This window comes from Procambarus clarkii, chromosome 51, assembly GCF_040958095.1.
Source record: "Procambarus clarkii isolate CNS0578487 chromosome 51, FALCON_Pclarkii_2.0, whole genome shotgun sequence".
In the NCBI taxonomy this organism is placed as follows: domain Eukaryota; kingdom Metazoa; phylum Arthropoda; class Malacostraca; order Decapoda; family Cambaridae; genus Procambarus; species Procambarus clarkii.
The window spans coordinates 4,228,308-4,244,070 of NC_091200.1; the positions used below are offsets into that span (position 1 = coordinate 4,228,308).

Below are 15,763 nucleotides of genomic sequence, written 5' to 3' on the forward strand. Positions count from 1 at the left end.
CACCTAGTTGTGCTTGCGGGGGGTTGAGCTTTGGCTCTTTGGTCCCGCCTCTCAAGCGTCATTCAATTGGTGTATAGGTTCCTGAGCCTACTGGGCTCTATCATATCTACATTTGAAACTGTGTATGGAGTCAGCCTCCACCACATCACTGCCTAGTGCATTCCATTGACTAACTACTCTGACACTGAAAACGTTCTTTCTAATGTCCCTGTGGCTCATTTGGGTACTCAGCTTCCACCTGTGTCCCCCCTTATGCGAGTACCACCCGTGTTAAAAAATCCATGTTGACCAGACCACACACTAGAAGGTGAAGGGACGACGACGTTTCGCTCCGTCCTGGACCATTTTCAAGTCGATATTTCAGCCACGTTATTGTGACTCATCGCCTGCTTAAATCATCCATCCTTGTCCACACTGTCAATTCCCCTGATAAATTTGTATGTGGTGATCATGTCCCTCCGATCTCTTCTGTCTTCCAGCGACCTGAGGTGCAGTTTACGCAGCCTTTCCTCGTAACTCATGCCTCTTAGTTCTGGGACTAGCCTTGTGGCATACCTCTGAACTTTATCCAGCTTCGTCTTGTGCTTGACAAGGTACAGGCTCCATGTTGGGGCCGCATACTCCAGAATTGGCCTTACATATGTGGTATACAAGGTTCTGACAGGTTCCTTAAACAGATTTCTGATATTAGCCAGCCTCGCATACGCCGCCAATGTTATTCTTTTTATGTGGGCTTCAGGAGACAGGTTTGGTGAGATATCAACTCCTAGATCTTTCTCTCTGTCCGTTTCGTGAAGTACTTCATCTCTCATTAGGTACCCTGTGTCTGGCTTCCTATTTCCTCCGCCTAGTTTCATTACATTTACTTGGGTTGAACTTTAGTAGCCATTTGTTGGACAATTCCTTCAGTTTGTTTAGGCCATCTTGTAGCCTTATACTATCTTCCTTCGTCTTAATCCTCCTCATAATTTTTGCATCATCAGCAAACATTGAGAGGAAAGAGTCAGTTCCCTCTGGGAGATCATTTACATATATCAGAAACAGTATAGGTCCAAGGACTGATCCCTGAGGGACTCCACTGGTGACGCCTCGCCACTCCGAGACCTCACACCTCACAGTGACTTGCATGTCTTCTGTTGCTTAGATACTCTCTTATCCAGCGGAGTATCTTCCCTTTCACTCCCGCCTGCATCTCCAACTTGTGTACCAGTCTCTTATGTGGTACTGTGTCAAAGGCCTCGTGCCTGCCTGCGCGCACGCGTGTGTGTACTCACCTAGTTGTTCTCACCTAGTTGTACTCACCTAGTTATGCTTGTGGAGGTTAAGCTTTGGCTCTTTGGTCCCGCCTCTCAACTGTCAATCAACTGGTGTACAGATTCTTGAGCCTACTGGGCTCTATTAAAACTACATTTGAAACTGTGTATGGAGTCAGCCTCCACCACATCACTGCTTAATGCATTCATCTGTTAACTACTCTGACACTGAAAAAGTTCTTTCTAATGGCTTTCTGTGGCTCATTTGGGTACTCGCCTTCCACATGTGTCCCCTTGTTCGTGTTCCACCCGTGTATGTATATATAGTGTATGTACGGGTCTAACAGCCTGGTTGACCAGGCCACCAACCAGGAGACCAGGGACCAGAATCAATCAATCATTTACACATTTACTTAAGAAACCTGTACATCTTTCCTCAATTATGGCAGCCCTGATTACATTTATTAAGTAATTTATGAGTTGCGAAAGACAAGGAGGTTGATTATAACAATCCTAACCTTGCACTGTTCAGTTCTGAAGTTCGTAACCTGTTTAATAAGAGTAAAAAAAACCTGCTATGATTGTTGAATATGTTGCATCATGCTTGACGACTACTGACCCAGGTCAGTAGTGTACTACTGACCTGGGTCAATAGTACACTACTACTGCTTGGCTTAGACTACTGACCCAGGTCAGTAGTCCAAGCCGCGAAGACCAAGTAGACCAAGCGGTGAAGACACTCACTCTCGAAACCACCTCAAGGTAAAGGTTAGGTATGTGAGGGGCGGTACTGGTGCATATCGTCATCTCACTAAGTCGCATTTACTACAGAATCAACCCGTCCATTAGAAATGCAACGCATTAATACCAAAACGCAATAATATTAATGTTTTTTTAGTGTATTGGCCTCGATTGGTGGATTGTTTAGATTCGTAGTTTTCATGTTAGGTGTAGTGATGCATTTTCTCCAGTTAGGTAAATGTGGAGTGTGTGTGTGTTGGGGGGAAGAGCGGGAGAGGTCACGTGGACAGTGAGGGGGGCGTTGGGGGGTGGGGGGGGGGGAGCTCATGGGCCTTGGATTGTCTTGCCAGTTCTTGGCCTCAATGTAGGTTTTGGGTACAGTAGTTGCGACACCTCTAACTTAGGCTGCTTGAGAACGAGTGCTTGTTGGCTTTATGTGCGCATTATATGCACGCACACCATCGCTTGTGATATATATAATGTGTGTGTGTGTGTGTGTGTGTGTGTGTGTGTGTGTGTGTGTGTGTGTGTGTGTGTGTGTGTGTGTGTAAGTTAGGAAAATTAACACGTGATGATAAATGTGCCCTTAAGAAAGAATTGAAACAGGAATTTCCTTAAGTACTTTCGTATTTAATAATACATCTTCAGAAGGAAGGATTTACAATTCAATGGTGTGGATACATAGGCAGGAATGAGTTGAGGTGAGAAACAATGTCTTTCTTCACAAACACAACAGAATAATGAGATAAGAGGATATTAATAAGGTATTATTGAGATAAATATGTATCAGTGATCTTAATCAAATCGTTTTTTAACTGATCCAGCTTCTTATCTCATTATTCTCTTAAGTTTGTGAACAAAGACATTGTTTTTCAGCTCACCTCGTTCCTGCCTATATATCCACACCACTGAATTCTAAATTCACCCTTCTCAAGATGTATTATTAAATACGACAGTACTTAAAGAAATTCCTGTCTTAATCCTTCCTTCGTATTCTATTCGTATTTTATTCTCACATTGTTCAACACGTGTTAATTTCTTTGTGATTTACACACACACACACACACACACACACACACACACACACACACGTATTATATATTTGTTTAATATATAATGGAGCTGGTACTAGAACCTACGGGCTATTTATGCCTGTGCCCCATTTGAAATTATATATATATATATATATATATATATATATATATATATATATATATATATATATATATATATATGACAATGTCAGACCACGAAGGAAAAATGAAACAGGAAATTTCCTTAAGTACTTTCGTATATTAAATACATCTTCAGAAGGACCTTCTGAAGATGTATTTAATATACGAAAGTACTTAAGGAAATTTCCTGTTTCATTTTTCCTTCGTGGTCTGACATTGTCACATTCTTAATCACGTGTTTATTTTCGTGATATACACATATATATATATATATATATATATATATATATATATATATATATATATATATATATATATATATATATAATTTCAAATGGGGCACAGGCATAAATAGCCCGTAGGTTCTAGTACCAGCTCCATTATATATTAAACAAATATATAATACGTGTGTGTGTGTGTGTGTGTGTGTGTGTGTGTGTGTGTGTAAATCACAAAGAAATTAACACGTGTTGAACAATGTGAGAATAAAATACGAATAGAATACGAAGGAAGGATTAAGACAGGAATTTCTTTAAGTACTGTCGTATTTAATAATACATCTTGAGAAGGGTGAATTTAGAATTCAGTGGTGTGGATATATAGGCAGGAACGAGGTGAGCTGAAAAACAATGTCTTTGTTCACAAACTTAAGAGAATAATGAGATAAGAAGCTGGATCAGTTAAAAAACGATTTGATTAAGATCACTGATACATATTTATCTCAATAATACCTTATTAATATCCTCTTATCTCATTATTCTGTTGTGTTTGTGAAGAAAGACATTGTCTATATATATTGTCTGTAGACATTGTCTATATATATATATATATATATATATATATATATATATATATATATATATATATATATATGAACACAAAATATGAATGACTAGTGCCGTGGCATACATATCTTGAGATAGTGCTTTTTATTTTAAAAATACTTTAAAAGATGTCTCGAACAACTCTGTGTTCATCATTAGATATAAAAAATCACACGAAAACAAGCAAAACAAAAATGGTACAAATCTATATTGCGAAAATCAAACTCAAATTTATTCATGCAAAAAAAACTTAGTAAAACCTAAATGAAAAAAATTCAAGATACAGTATTATGACACGACACTTATATACACAAAATAAAACTAAATTACTCACATTATGGTCGATCACAGTATTAACTGACGGACAATTGTTAAAAGTTATATAATTGTTACAAATTATAGTCACTTATTCAATAAATACAGGCAAGAATACAACAATTCAGGGAATTTATACAAAATAACATAAAGGAAATTATATAAAGACTAAAAACTAATATTTAAACATTCAAATATTAAAAAAAATGATGTATACTAATTTCCATAGACATTAATCACACACACAAAACCATATAGCATAATATAAATTAAAAAAAAAAACTGAACTTGAAATGCGGAAAACTAACGAAAATTGACTTAAATTTTAAAGTGTGGAAAGTTACACAGACGAGACGTTTGTATTCTATGAGGGCCCAAGATCTTTAATGCAGTCTTTATATATTAAAGAACTTCAACCGTCATTGAATAAAGACGTCTCGTCTGTGCCCACTTTGCACAGTTTAGATTTAAGCCATTTTTCTTTAGTTTACCCCGTCAAGTTCTTTTTTTTTAATTGTATTGTGTTATATGGTTTTCTGTGTGTTTGCTGTCTATGGAAATTATTATACATTAGTTATTTTCTGTAATATTGGAGTTTGAATTTTTAAATGCTGGTGTTTAGTCTTTTTTATCATTTCTTTGGTGATATTTTGCATAAATTTCCTGTATTGATTTTTATATTTGTTTCATATATTCAGCTAGAGGTGTTAGCCATTTCTAGATGTGTATATTGCAACCCGTTCTCGCAAATTTAATAAGTCAATATTGACTTATTAAATATGTGCATAGGTGACATACTTAGCATAATAGTTTCCCTTGAAAAGCTTCATAGAAAACACCGACCTTACCTAACCTACTTAGTATGTTAAGATAAGCATCTTATTGCTTCGTAATTACAATTATTGCCTAACCTATACCAATAATAGGTTAAGTAACAATTGTAATTACGAAGCTATAAGATGCTTATTTTAACATACTAAGTAGGTTAGGTAAGGTCGGTGTTTTCTATGAAGCTTTTCAAGGGAAACTGTTATGTTTAGTATGTCACCTATGCACGCCACTAATAAGTCAATATTGACTTATTACATTTGCGAGAACGGGTTGGTATATACACAGAGTTTAATTTAGTATTGGACTATGTTTAGGGCTGAGGTATACTTTGTTGACCAGACCACACACTAGAAGGTGAAGGGACGACGACGTTTCGGTCCGTCCTGGACCATTCTCAAGTCGATTCAACTTACTTTAGCCACGTTATTGTGACTCATCGCCTGCACCTGAGGTATACTTGTTAGTAGGTAAAGTAAACTATTGTGATACATTAATAACCTTGCATAAGTTGATAGACATCAAGCCCAAACTAAACCAGTTGTTTGCAAATTTATTTTTTTGGTTGACCATAATGTCGTCATTAGTTTTGTTCTCTCTTGTATATTTGAATTATTTTGTTTAATTTTAACTTGGATTTTGAGGAATATTTTGCTGGATTATTTTTGTGTATTTTTAGATTGATGAGGAACACGTTGTTTGAAACGTCATTTGAAGTCTTTTTTTTTAATTAAACATACTACTTCAAGAGATATTTCTTGCGACACTGATCAATCTTTTTTAATTAAGATTCCCAAGAGAGACCGCTATTGTTTGTATGCGCGAGTGTGTGTGTGTGTGTGTGTGTGTGGATATATATATATATATATATATATATATATATATATATATATATATATATATATATATATATATATATATATATATATATATATATATATATATATATGCACTCATCATCCCACTCTCTCTCTCTCCCAGTCTCCCACACTCTCATCTCTTTCCTTCACCATCATTATCCCCAACATTCCAGTCTCCCCTCCACCATCTCTCCCCCTTTCACCTCTCCACCTCTCTCCCTCTCCACCTCTCTCCTTCGCACTCTTCGCCATCCAGACCTTCTCTTACTTCTCCGCTCTTCCCCCGCCTCCCTCTCCTTCTCTCTCTCAAAAAATTTCATATTAAAGAACCGAAATTGCTAAATAAGTCTGAACAACACACTGAATATTTCAGACTTAATGGGTGGGGTGGGGGGCGGGGGGGGGGGGGGGGTTAGATGCCGATATTTCTTAGTAGGGAACTTGAGCCGACTCCGGCGGGCCTATGTCACTCCCTCACCCCACACGCTTCATGTGTGAAAGTTGGGTGAGGCTAACCCCAAGCGTCTGTCTGGCCTCCAACCTTGGACATACATTCTCTTATCTCGCGATGTGTCGCGTAACAACATTGGTCAGGGAACACATTCAAGGGTTATGGAGTGGAAGTTACTTTAGCTGTTAATGACGCGCCGTTTTGATATGCTGGTGTTTAAAGATATTTTTTGTCTATTTCAGGACGACACACAACGAGTTGGAAAAAAACAGGTAAGCTAAGACGGACAAAAGTCTGCTATATCTTCTTTCCGGTGTATGTGTCCGTCCGTCCGTGGGTCCGTCCGTTCGTCCGTCCGTCCGTCGGTGGGTCCGTCGGTGGGTCCGTCCGTCCGTCCGTCCGTCCGTCCATGTCCGACGAAGGAGCCACCACCCAGTTGAGGTATCCATTGGAAGTGTTTTTCAAGGTCCCTCTTGAACACAGTTTTTATTATTATTATTTTCTACCACAGACGTGGCCACTCATTTACAATGCTAACCAGCATATATACAGTTTCTTCTGTCCTCCATGGACAGGGTTAGAGATGTGTTAAACATATAGTTCAGGGGTAAGAGGCGTGTTCGTAATGCCCCTTGTGTTTAGCGGGTGTCGGCGTCTTGGGGCTCTTATTACCTACAGTTTTCTTAGTGTTCGTGTCACATCTTACTTTAAAATGAGGCTATTCTGCACATCTCTCGATCCCGTAAAGAATGATTTCGGTGTGTAGAATTAGAACCAGTATCTCCTAATGTTTTCCAGATGTAGATTATGATGTGTCATGCATCTGGTGTGCGGTCTAAGATGTACAGTTTGAGAGACTGTAAGTGGTCCCAGTAACATAGGTGTTTAAGTTGGATGGACTACAGGTCGGCGGTCTCTCCAGTTTCAAGAGAGCAATTAATGTGCATCAGTATGCCGCCCGACACAACACAATTCAAATCAAATCGGATCAGAACATTTTACTCATAAATGGTTGTACTTTTATGATTGCGAAAGTTTACGCAAAAATTGCAGGTATTGATTACATGTGACAGTAACAGAATAACACGTAGACATTATCATTATCTGAGTTAGAAACTTTATACGTAACGACTTGCACGAATCATTACAATACTGGCTTGAGTAAACAGGTTAGATCAAATGCAGGCGATGAGTCACAATAACGTGGCTAAAGTATATTGATCCGACCACACACTAGAAGCTGAAGGGACAACGACGTTTCGGTCCGTCCTGGACCAACTTGAGAATGGTCCAGGACGGACCAAAACGTCGTCGTCCCTTCATCTTCTAGTGTGTGGTCTCGTCAGTAGATTAGATCAAACTTCCATTTTTGGCATAGAGTGGCATTTAGCTTACAGGACGGACCGAAACGTCGTCATCCCTACACCTTCTAGTGTGTGGTCAGGTCAACAGGTTAGATCAAACTTTCATTTTTGGCATAGAGTGACATTTAGCTTACAACTGAAACGTGATATAACGTGGTCAAACCAAGCTAGGTGGTTTATCATTAGGGCGGTAAGACAGGTATTCTCACTAGTTGGCTCAGTTTTCTCTCTATAGTTTCTGCCACCAAGAAACTACAAAACATTGTTGAGTGACCAGTTTTGTATGCAAAGTGAGAGTCAGAGGTGTCTAGCTCGTTAGCCAGTAAGTCAAGAATAATATAATCAAATACTTTGTTTAATAGTGTTTTAGGGCAATAACTCTATAGTTATGAGAAGACATATAGACTCAGCAGTTCTTTGGAATGGTAGATACGGTCATTAAGGAGATAACACTAAGTCATGTACCGTAGGAGCCTGTAAGACACACACACACACACACACACACACACACACACACACACACACACACACACACACACACACACACACACACACACACACACACACACACGGTAGGGGCCTCGTAGCCTGGTGGATAGCGCGCAGGACTCGTAATTCTGTGGCGCGGGTTCGATTCCCGCACGAGGCAGAAACAAATGGGCAAAGTTTCTTTCACCCTAAGTGCCCCTGTTACCTAGCAGTAAATAGGTACCTGGGAGTTAGTCAGCTGTCACGGGCTGCTTCCTGGGGTGTGTGTGTGTGTGTGGTGTGGAAAAAAAAAAGTAGTTAGTAAACAGTTGATTGACAGTTGAGAGGCGGGCCGAAAGAGCAAAGCTCAACCCCCGCAAAAACACAACTAGTACACAACTAGTAAACACACACACACACAACTTTGGTGTTCCATGCTTACTGTTGTCAGCGTACATCTTAAATGAACCATCATAGCGACCATTTTTTGTATAGCTTTTTTAAATCTTTCTCGACAATTACATGGTCTACAGTGTGCAGGTGATCAACATGAGGAGGAGGGTTTCTACAGGTCTCACATACAGCTGTAGTTAGACCAGATTCATTCTCATCTGCTCGATATATAACACTGTTGACCACCGTTAAATATTTCTCTGTGAATACATTAACATATATTACGGGACCTAAACGAATCGCCTATCGTTTCCCCTTGCAGTTGTGACAGTCACTCTAATGCGTTATTTAGGAATGATAGTTTGGATTGGCATAATTTCTCACGTGTCTTTTCTGTTGTCATTTATCTTTATGGGGTTCCAGGTGTAATATCTTCATCTTTGCAATACTGCAGAAACTGGAACTTGTCTTCATTGTTTTAAATCACCCTTGGTGTGTACTATATAAATGCTATTTTCGTCAGAAATAAAGTCATCTTGAATGACTGATGCGGGGCTATAGATTATGTCTTTGTCAGATAAGTGGAAAAGTAACGGAACAAGTACAATACTTCTCCCGGACGCAAGTTCGAATCCTCATCACGGCCCTTGTGGACTTGTTCAAGTACAATACCCTGAGGAATAGTGATTTTCAGAACGTTTAGTCAATATTTTACTATGTTGACTTATTACCTTTTGGGTTCAGTTTGATTGGGAGTTAAAGATCCATTTCCTACTTTACCATTTATTTATTTCGTCAGCATTTTAGGTATTATACCATGGTCACATTTGTCGAAAGGTTTGGCGAAGACTGTATATATTTCGCGGGCGTTTCCATGGCATCTCAGGCCGTGTGATAGTGGTCCAGCAGGTGCGACAAGCAGGACCGTCCTGCTCAAATCCACTGTAGTCTTGACCTATCTATCGGAGATAGATATCCGTAGGATAGAGATCGTAGGTCCACACGCTGGTTCGTTATTAAAAGCCTACAGCCCCCTATGTGCATCTGTGTATATTCTTGGTCTAAAAATAGATTAGTGTGGTAGCTGAGGAGAGACGGGAGTTGGAGGGAGGTGGGGGAGAGGCAAGGAGGCAGGGGAGGGGAGGTGGGGTGACGGTATACACCGCCGAGGTACGGGTTGATGACACCCTCCAACTTCCTTGAGACGTGGCGTGCTCCCCCAAGTCATCACCCCGCCGTCGTCACACAACCCGTTTTCTGTTGGCCTAGGCTTCGTCTCTAAACATGCAGGTCTGATAGGAGAGAAATTACAGATTCTCAAAGGCCTGAAAGCATTAGTATAAAAAGTTATGATTTACTTATATCCGATACTTAAATTTAAATATATGTGTGTGTATGAGTAGCACAGAACGGTCACCAGAGACCAGGCAGCCAGGTGGCTACCAGGCCCCAACCCGTTCTCGCACTTTCTTACAGTCAATATTGACTTATTAAATACGTGCATATGTGACATACTAAACATACTAGTTTACCTTGAAAAGCTTCATAGAAAACACCGACCTTACCTAACCTTCTTAGTATGTTAAGATAAGCATCTTATTGCTTCGTAATTACAATTATTACTTAACCTATTATAGGTATAGGTTATATATACTGCTTATCTTAACATACTAAGAAGGTTAGGTAAGGTCGGTGTTTTCTATGAAGCTTTTCAAGGTAAACTAGTATGTTTAGTATGTCACATATACACGTATTTAATAAGTCAATATTGACTATACGAAAGTGCGAGAACGGGTTGCAGGCCCAGGCTGGGCTACAGTTACGTGTAGTATGTGGGTACAGCTGACCAACCTCCAAGTCGTTACCACTCCATGTTGTAAACTATGAGCAGAAACTACTGAGTATTGATCTCACAGACATCGCATTATTGAATGTCCGGTCATTAGGCCCTTCACACCTGCCGGTAGGAGGAACCTGGCGGTTCGAAAATTCATTATCCACTGTGCTTGAAGATGGCCTCATAATTCACTTAAATCTGCCAGTGATGGCTACTAATCACATGGTCCTGTATGACTAACCCTCCTGCAAGATGGAGGACTGTTAGTGTAACATGGCTCTTTGACACATTATATAACCTTTCATGTAGTTTAAGGTAGCTACGTGACCAGGTCCCTAAGGATATTAATATGTAAAGATGACCTATTTCCAGTCGGTTTGGCAGGAGTTGGGTTTAAGGCTTGTCAACCTCTGGAGGGGCCACGATAGTGTGTTGAACCATCACCGAGAACACTTTAATCTTGAACACAGCCCAGGATTAAGGTAAACTCGTGTGTGTATACATCAAGAATCGGGGTACACCTCTCCGTGTGTATATTGTGTGTGTGGTCCAGTCCAAACGAAGTTGTACCTCACAGCCCACTCTCAAGTTGCTCACAGTTCAACCCCCGCAAGCGCAACTAGGTGAGTACATACACACACAGGAAGCAGCCCGTAGCAGCTGTAACTCCCAGGTACCTATTTACTGCTAGGTGAACAGGGGCATCAGGGTGAAAGAAAGTCTGCCCATTTGCTTCCGCCTACGTCGGGGATCGAACCCGGACCCTTAGGACTACGAATCCTGAGCGCTTTCCACTCAGCCGTCAGGCCCTCTGTGTGTGTGTAGGCGTCACCTGCGCGCAAAGTGCAATACCGTCAGTGTCCAGCATTTAGACTTACAGGTCCGCTAGGAGAGAGAGTATCCTTGTTTGGTCAAGTCCCAGCGATCATTGACCCCTCTCACTAGCAATGTCTCTCTCTCTCTCCTCTTGCTTAGCACCTCTGTTTACAGCGGATATCCTTCCTCAGACTCGTGTAATCCTCTACCTGTTCATCTCTGCCTCACGGAGCCAGTAATCCCTCTCGCTGTACACTGGGTACTACTAAGGTTTGAGGGTTGAGAGGTTGGGGTGGGTGGTGGGGTGTGTGTGTGTGTGTGTGCCGGGAGCCAGTGGCGTCACAGCGCCCGGGGCCGGCGTGGGTCCGCCTAACCTTTGGGAGATGGAGTGTAGAGGCTGATGACACGGTGCTATGAACCCGCCGCGCCCCCGCCCTCCCCACCTCGCCCACGGTTGCCTCTCGCACCACCACGCCCATTTATTCTTCCTCTCTTGTCTCACTAACGAATTTTAATCTGCACGTCTCGCAAGCCAGTTGAACTGTGGGGAACGCCAGAGCCATTGTTTACACCCGGCCAGTGCACCTGCAATGAGAATGACAACGGAGGGAAGAATAGTGAAAGATTCGTTTGGTGGTTGCCATTCTTGGCCAACACGGGTGTATCTCTTGGTGTAATCTTTTGTTACGGGTTAGTGTGCCCTTTTTTGTATAAGCTGACGTTTCCTTTAACAGATAAGCAAGCAAGAACGGGTAAACAATAAAATACAAAATCCCTCGACCTTTTATATATGAATAATAGTATAAGGGGAAATTTGTAAAGTAATCGTACAGCTGGCAGCGCGCTTGTGGGTGATTCTATGGCTGCCGGCCTCCCCCCCCCACCTGAGCCGTGTTGATCACACTGCAAGGCAAGGTGCTCTCTTGTGTGCAATGTTGCTGTACAATTTACCATCTGCGACCATGTAAAAGGAAAGTCGTGTGATCGCCGTTAACTTGGGTGTGGCGTCGCCTTAGCGGAGTCGGCGTATTTGGGGTCAGAGAGGACACCCACCACTTGCCGCTCACGCGTTGGAAGGTCTTAATTGCTCCCAAGTGCACTTCAAGCTTGTTAGTTCCTAATGTTGCTGTCAGTGAGAGTATGGCGTCTCCCCCTATCACGGCCGGAACAAGAAGATAACAGTTGTTTTGTTTGGGTTTTACTGGGCGCAAAGAAACAAAGTGCAGACACAGGAAGTTGAGCTCCTTCCACTGCCGGTTGCAAGATGGCATCGCCTGGAGGCTCAACGCGGCGATCATAGTGTGGACGTGGCCGCACTACTGATCCTACTCCACTACGCGCCTTGTTTATTTGCATTGTGGTTACTTGCAAAGTTGCATTCTTTATTATGATTGTTTGGCTTCTTGTTGCATCGCGGCCGTCGGTTTATAAAGTAACACAAGTATAAACCGCTGGCGAAAAACTTTGATGTAATGTCGGTTTGTTTTCTATGCTTTACAACAACAGGTTTTGCCAACGTGGGGGAAAGTTACGCTATTTGATTTGCATAAGTTGTGGAGCTAGAGTAAACCGCCAGGGATGTTGAGGTGGCTTGGGGCGAATGTTGACGTGGCTTAGGGCGATGTTGAGGTGGCTTGGGCGCAATGTTGAGGTGGCTTGGCACGATGTTGAGGTGACTTGGGCGCAATGTTGAGGTGGCTTGGAGGCGATGTTGAGGTGGCTTGGGCGAATGTTGAGGTGGCTTGGAGCGATGTTGAGGTGGCTTGGGGCGATGTTGAGGTGGCTTGGAGCGATGTTGAGGTGGCTTGGAGCGATGTTGAGGTGGCTTAAGGCGATGTTGAGGTGGCTTGGGGCGATGTTGAGGTGGCTTGGAGCGATGTTGAGGTGGCTTGGGGCGATGTTGAGGTGGCTTGGGGCGATGTTGAGGTGGCTTGGGGCGATGTTGAGGTGGCTTGGGGCGATGTTGAGGTGGCTTGGAGCGATGTTGAGGTGGCTTGGGGCGATGTTGAGGTGGCTTGGAGCGATGTTGAGGTGGCTTGGAGCGATGTTGAGGTGGCTTGGAGCGATGTTGAGGTGGCTTAAGGCGATGTTGAGGTGGCTTGGGGCGATGTTGAGGTGGCTTGGAGCGATGTTGAGGTGGCTTAAGGCGATGTTGAGGTGGCTTGGGGCGATGTTGAGGTGGCTTGGGGCGATGTTGAGGTGGCTTGGAGCGATGTTGAGGTGGCTTAAGGCGATGTTGAGGTGGCTTGGGGCGATGTTGAGGTGGCTTAAGGCGATGTTGAGGTGACTTGGCGCAATGTTAAGGTGGCTTGGCGCGATGTTGAGGTGGCTTGGGGCGATGTTGACGTGGCTTAAAGCGATGTTGAGGTGACTTGGCGCAATGTTGAGGTGGCTTGGCGCGATGTTGAGGTGGCTTGGGGCGATGTTGACGTGGCTTAAGGCGATGTTGAGGTGACTTGGCGCAATGTTGAGGTGGCTTGGCGCGATGTTGAGGTGGCTTGGGGCGATGTTGACGTGGCTTAAGGCGATGTTGAGGTGACTTGGCGCAATGTTGAGGTGGCTTAAGGCGATGTTGAGGTGACTTGGCGCAATGTTGAGGTGGCTTGGCGCGATGTTGAGGTGGCTTGGCGCAATATTGAGGTGGCTTGGCGCGATGTTGAGGTGGCTTGGGGCGATGTTGAGGTGGCTTGGGACGATGTTGAGGTGGCTTGGGGCGATGTTGAGGTGGCTTGGGACGATGTTGAGGTGGCTTGGGACGATGTTGAGGTGGCTTGGGACGATGTTGAGGTGGCTTGGGGCGATGCTGAGGTGGCTTGGGGCGATGTTGAGGTGGCTTGGGGCGATGTTGAGGTGGCTTGGGGCGATGTTGAGGTGGCTTGGGACGATGTTGAGGTGGCTTGGGGCGATGTTGAGGTGGCTTGGGGCGATGTTGAGGTGGCTTGGGGCGATGTTGAGGTGGCTTGGGGCGATGTTGAGGTGGCTTGGGACGATGTTGAGGTGGCTTGGGGCGATGTTGAGGTGGCTTGGGGCGATGTTGAGGTGGCTTGGGGCGATGTTGACGTGGCTTGGGGCGATGTTGACGTGGCTTGGGGTGATATGACTAGTGGTGACAAAGAGGAGGGCCGGGGCGGCCTGTGGGGTGGGTACACCTTGCGGTAGTTGAAGAGGGTCACTGATCCCGGCACTGTGTTGTACCGGGTCTCCTGGTTGACGCCCTGCAGTCATCTGTTGGACGCAGGCAACACAGGTCTCTTGATAACCCATCCACCCCCCCCCCCTACAGACACACCCTTCCTGTGGGTGTTGATGAATGATGCTATCCTCTCTTTACCACAATACATATCCGTTGGTAATTCCTCTCGTATCTAGAGGCAGTGGTGTTGAAAATCTGTGTAATTCCCGTTGTCTGGGACAGGAAACCTATTCTTTGGTTTGTATCGAGGTTCCCCCAAGGTCAAACTACTTAACTTTCCCAGGATGCACCCCACAACAGGTGGCTATTTGCTGCTGGGTGGACAGGGGCATCAGGAGAATGGGCATGTGCCCAGTCAGTTCTGCCTCACCCTGGGATCGAACCTGGGATCCTAGATTGGGAGTTGAAAGAGTAGACCATTGTACTACTGGACCATTTATGTATATACTTATTCCTCGTCGTACTTTATGGTATTTCTCGTGGTATTTTATTAGTGGGAGTGTTATGCATAGTTCCTCATGTCTCTTGGCCTGCATGGGAAGCAGGATCTGCAACCAATCCCTCTGTTTTCCAGGCCTAGATGAGGATCAATGTTTCAGACCTGCATTCCATGGGAAAGTTATTTGAGAGATTTTGTAGTGTTGACTTATTCTAGAATTGGAGGGGGGGGGGGAGCCTCGGTAAACCAAGCCCGTTGTTACACCTCTTCCCCATTACCTTTCCCCTCGTTCACATGTTTGTTGCACATGTTGCACCTAACTGGATGTTTTCAGGTGTTGGTGGAGGTCCAAAGAATGATACCAGGTATTTGGTCTTAAAAATAGCGACTTGATTTTTAGGCAATTTTAGCTTAGCCGGAAACCACTTAATATGATTCCCAGAATAGTCCTAGTTAACCTTTGGTACACCTGGAGGCCAAGGTGGAGCTCCTCTATACTTTGTAATTTATTTAGGCACTTGAGATCATTAAAGGAATAAGTAGGATTGGAATTGTTAATGGGGAATGGCTGGCGCTATCTCTCTCTGTCTCTATGTCTCTTTGTCTCTATCTATGTCTCTATATCTGTCTCTCTCTCTCTCTCTCTCTCCATCTGAAATGCATCTCTGAGATGTATTTCATGGTCTTAAAATACCATGAAATACATCTCCCATCCTTTTAAATTCCGAGTTTTAAGACGTAAGCAAGAAATAGAACCTTAGCCCGAACATTTTTGTACTTCTTATTTGGCATCTTAGATAAATAAG

General features: G+C 43.3%; 2 protein-coding genes and 1 long non-coding RNA gene across 4 annotated transcripts in view; 1 reads left to right on the forward strand and 2 right to left on the reverse strand.

Moving 5' to 3' along the window:
* LOC123774590 (max-interacting protein 1) overlaps positions 1–15,763 on the reverse strand; it is a 739,857-nt gene that overhangs the window by 243,679 nt on the left and 480,415 nt on the right. The window lies entirely within an intron of this gene.
* The window catches only part of LOC138351880 (max dimerization protein 3-like), a 242,292-nt gene that overhangs the window by 71,315 nt on the left and 155,214 nt on the right, over positions 1–15,763 (forward strand). Inside the window, exon 3 of the mRNA XM_069303892.1 lies at positions 6,690–6,719. Within this exon, the coding sequence (XP_069159993.1) occupies positions 6,690–6,719 (30 nt within the window). The remainder of the gene's footprint in view (positions 1–6,689; positions 6,720–15,763) is intronic.
* On the reverse strand, positions 9,440–12,477 carry LOC138351879 (uncharacterized). Its single transcript, XR_011222645.1, has 2 exons — positions 12,277–12,477; positions 9,440–9,964 (listed from the first exon to the last, which is right to left on the reverse strand). It is a non-coding gene; the product is annotated as an uncharacterized lncRNA (long non-coding RNA).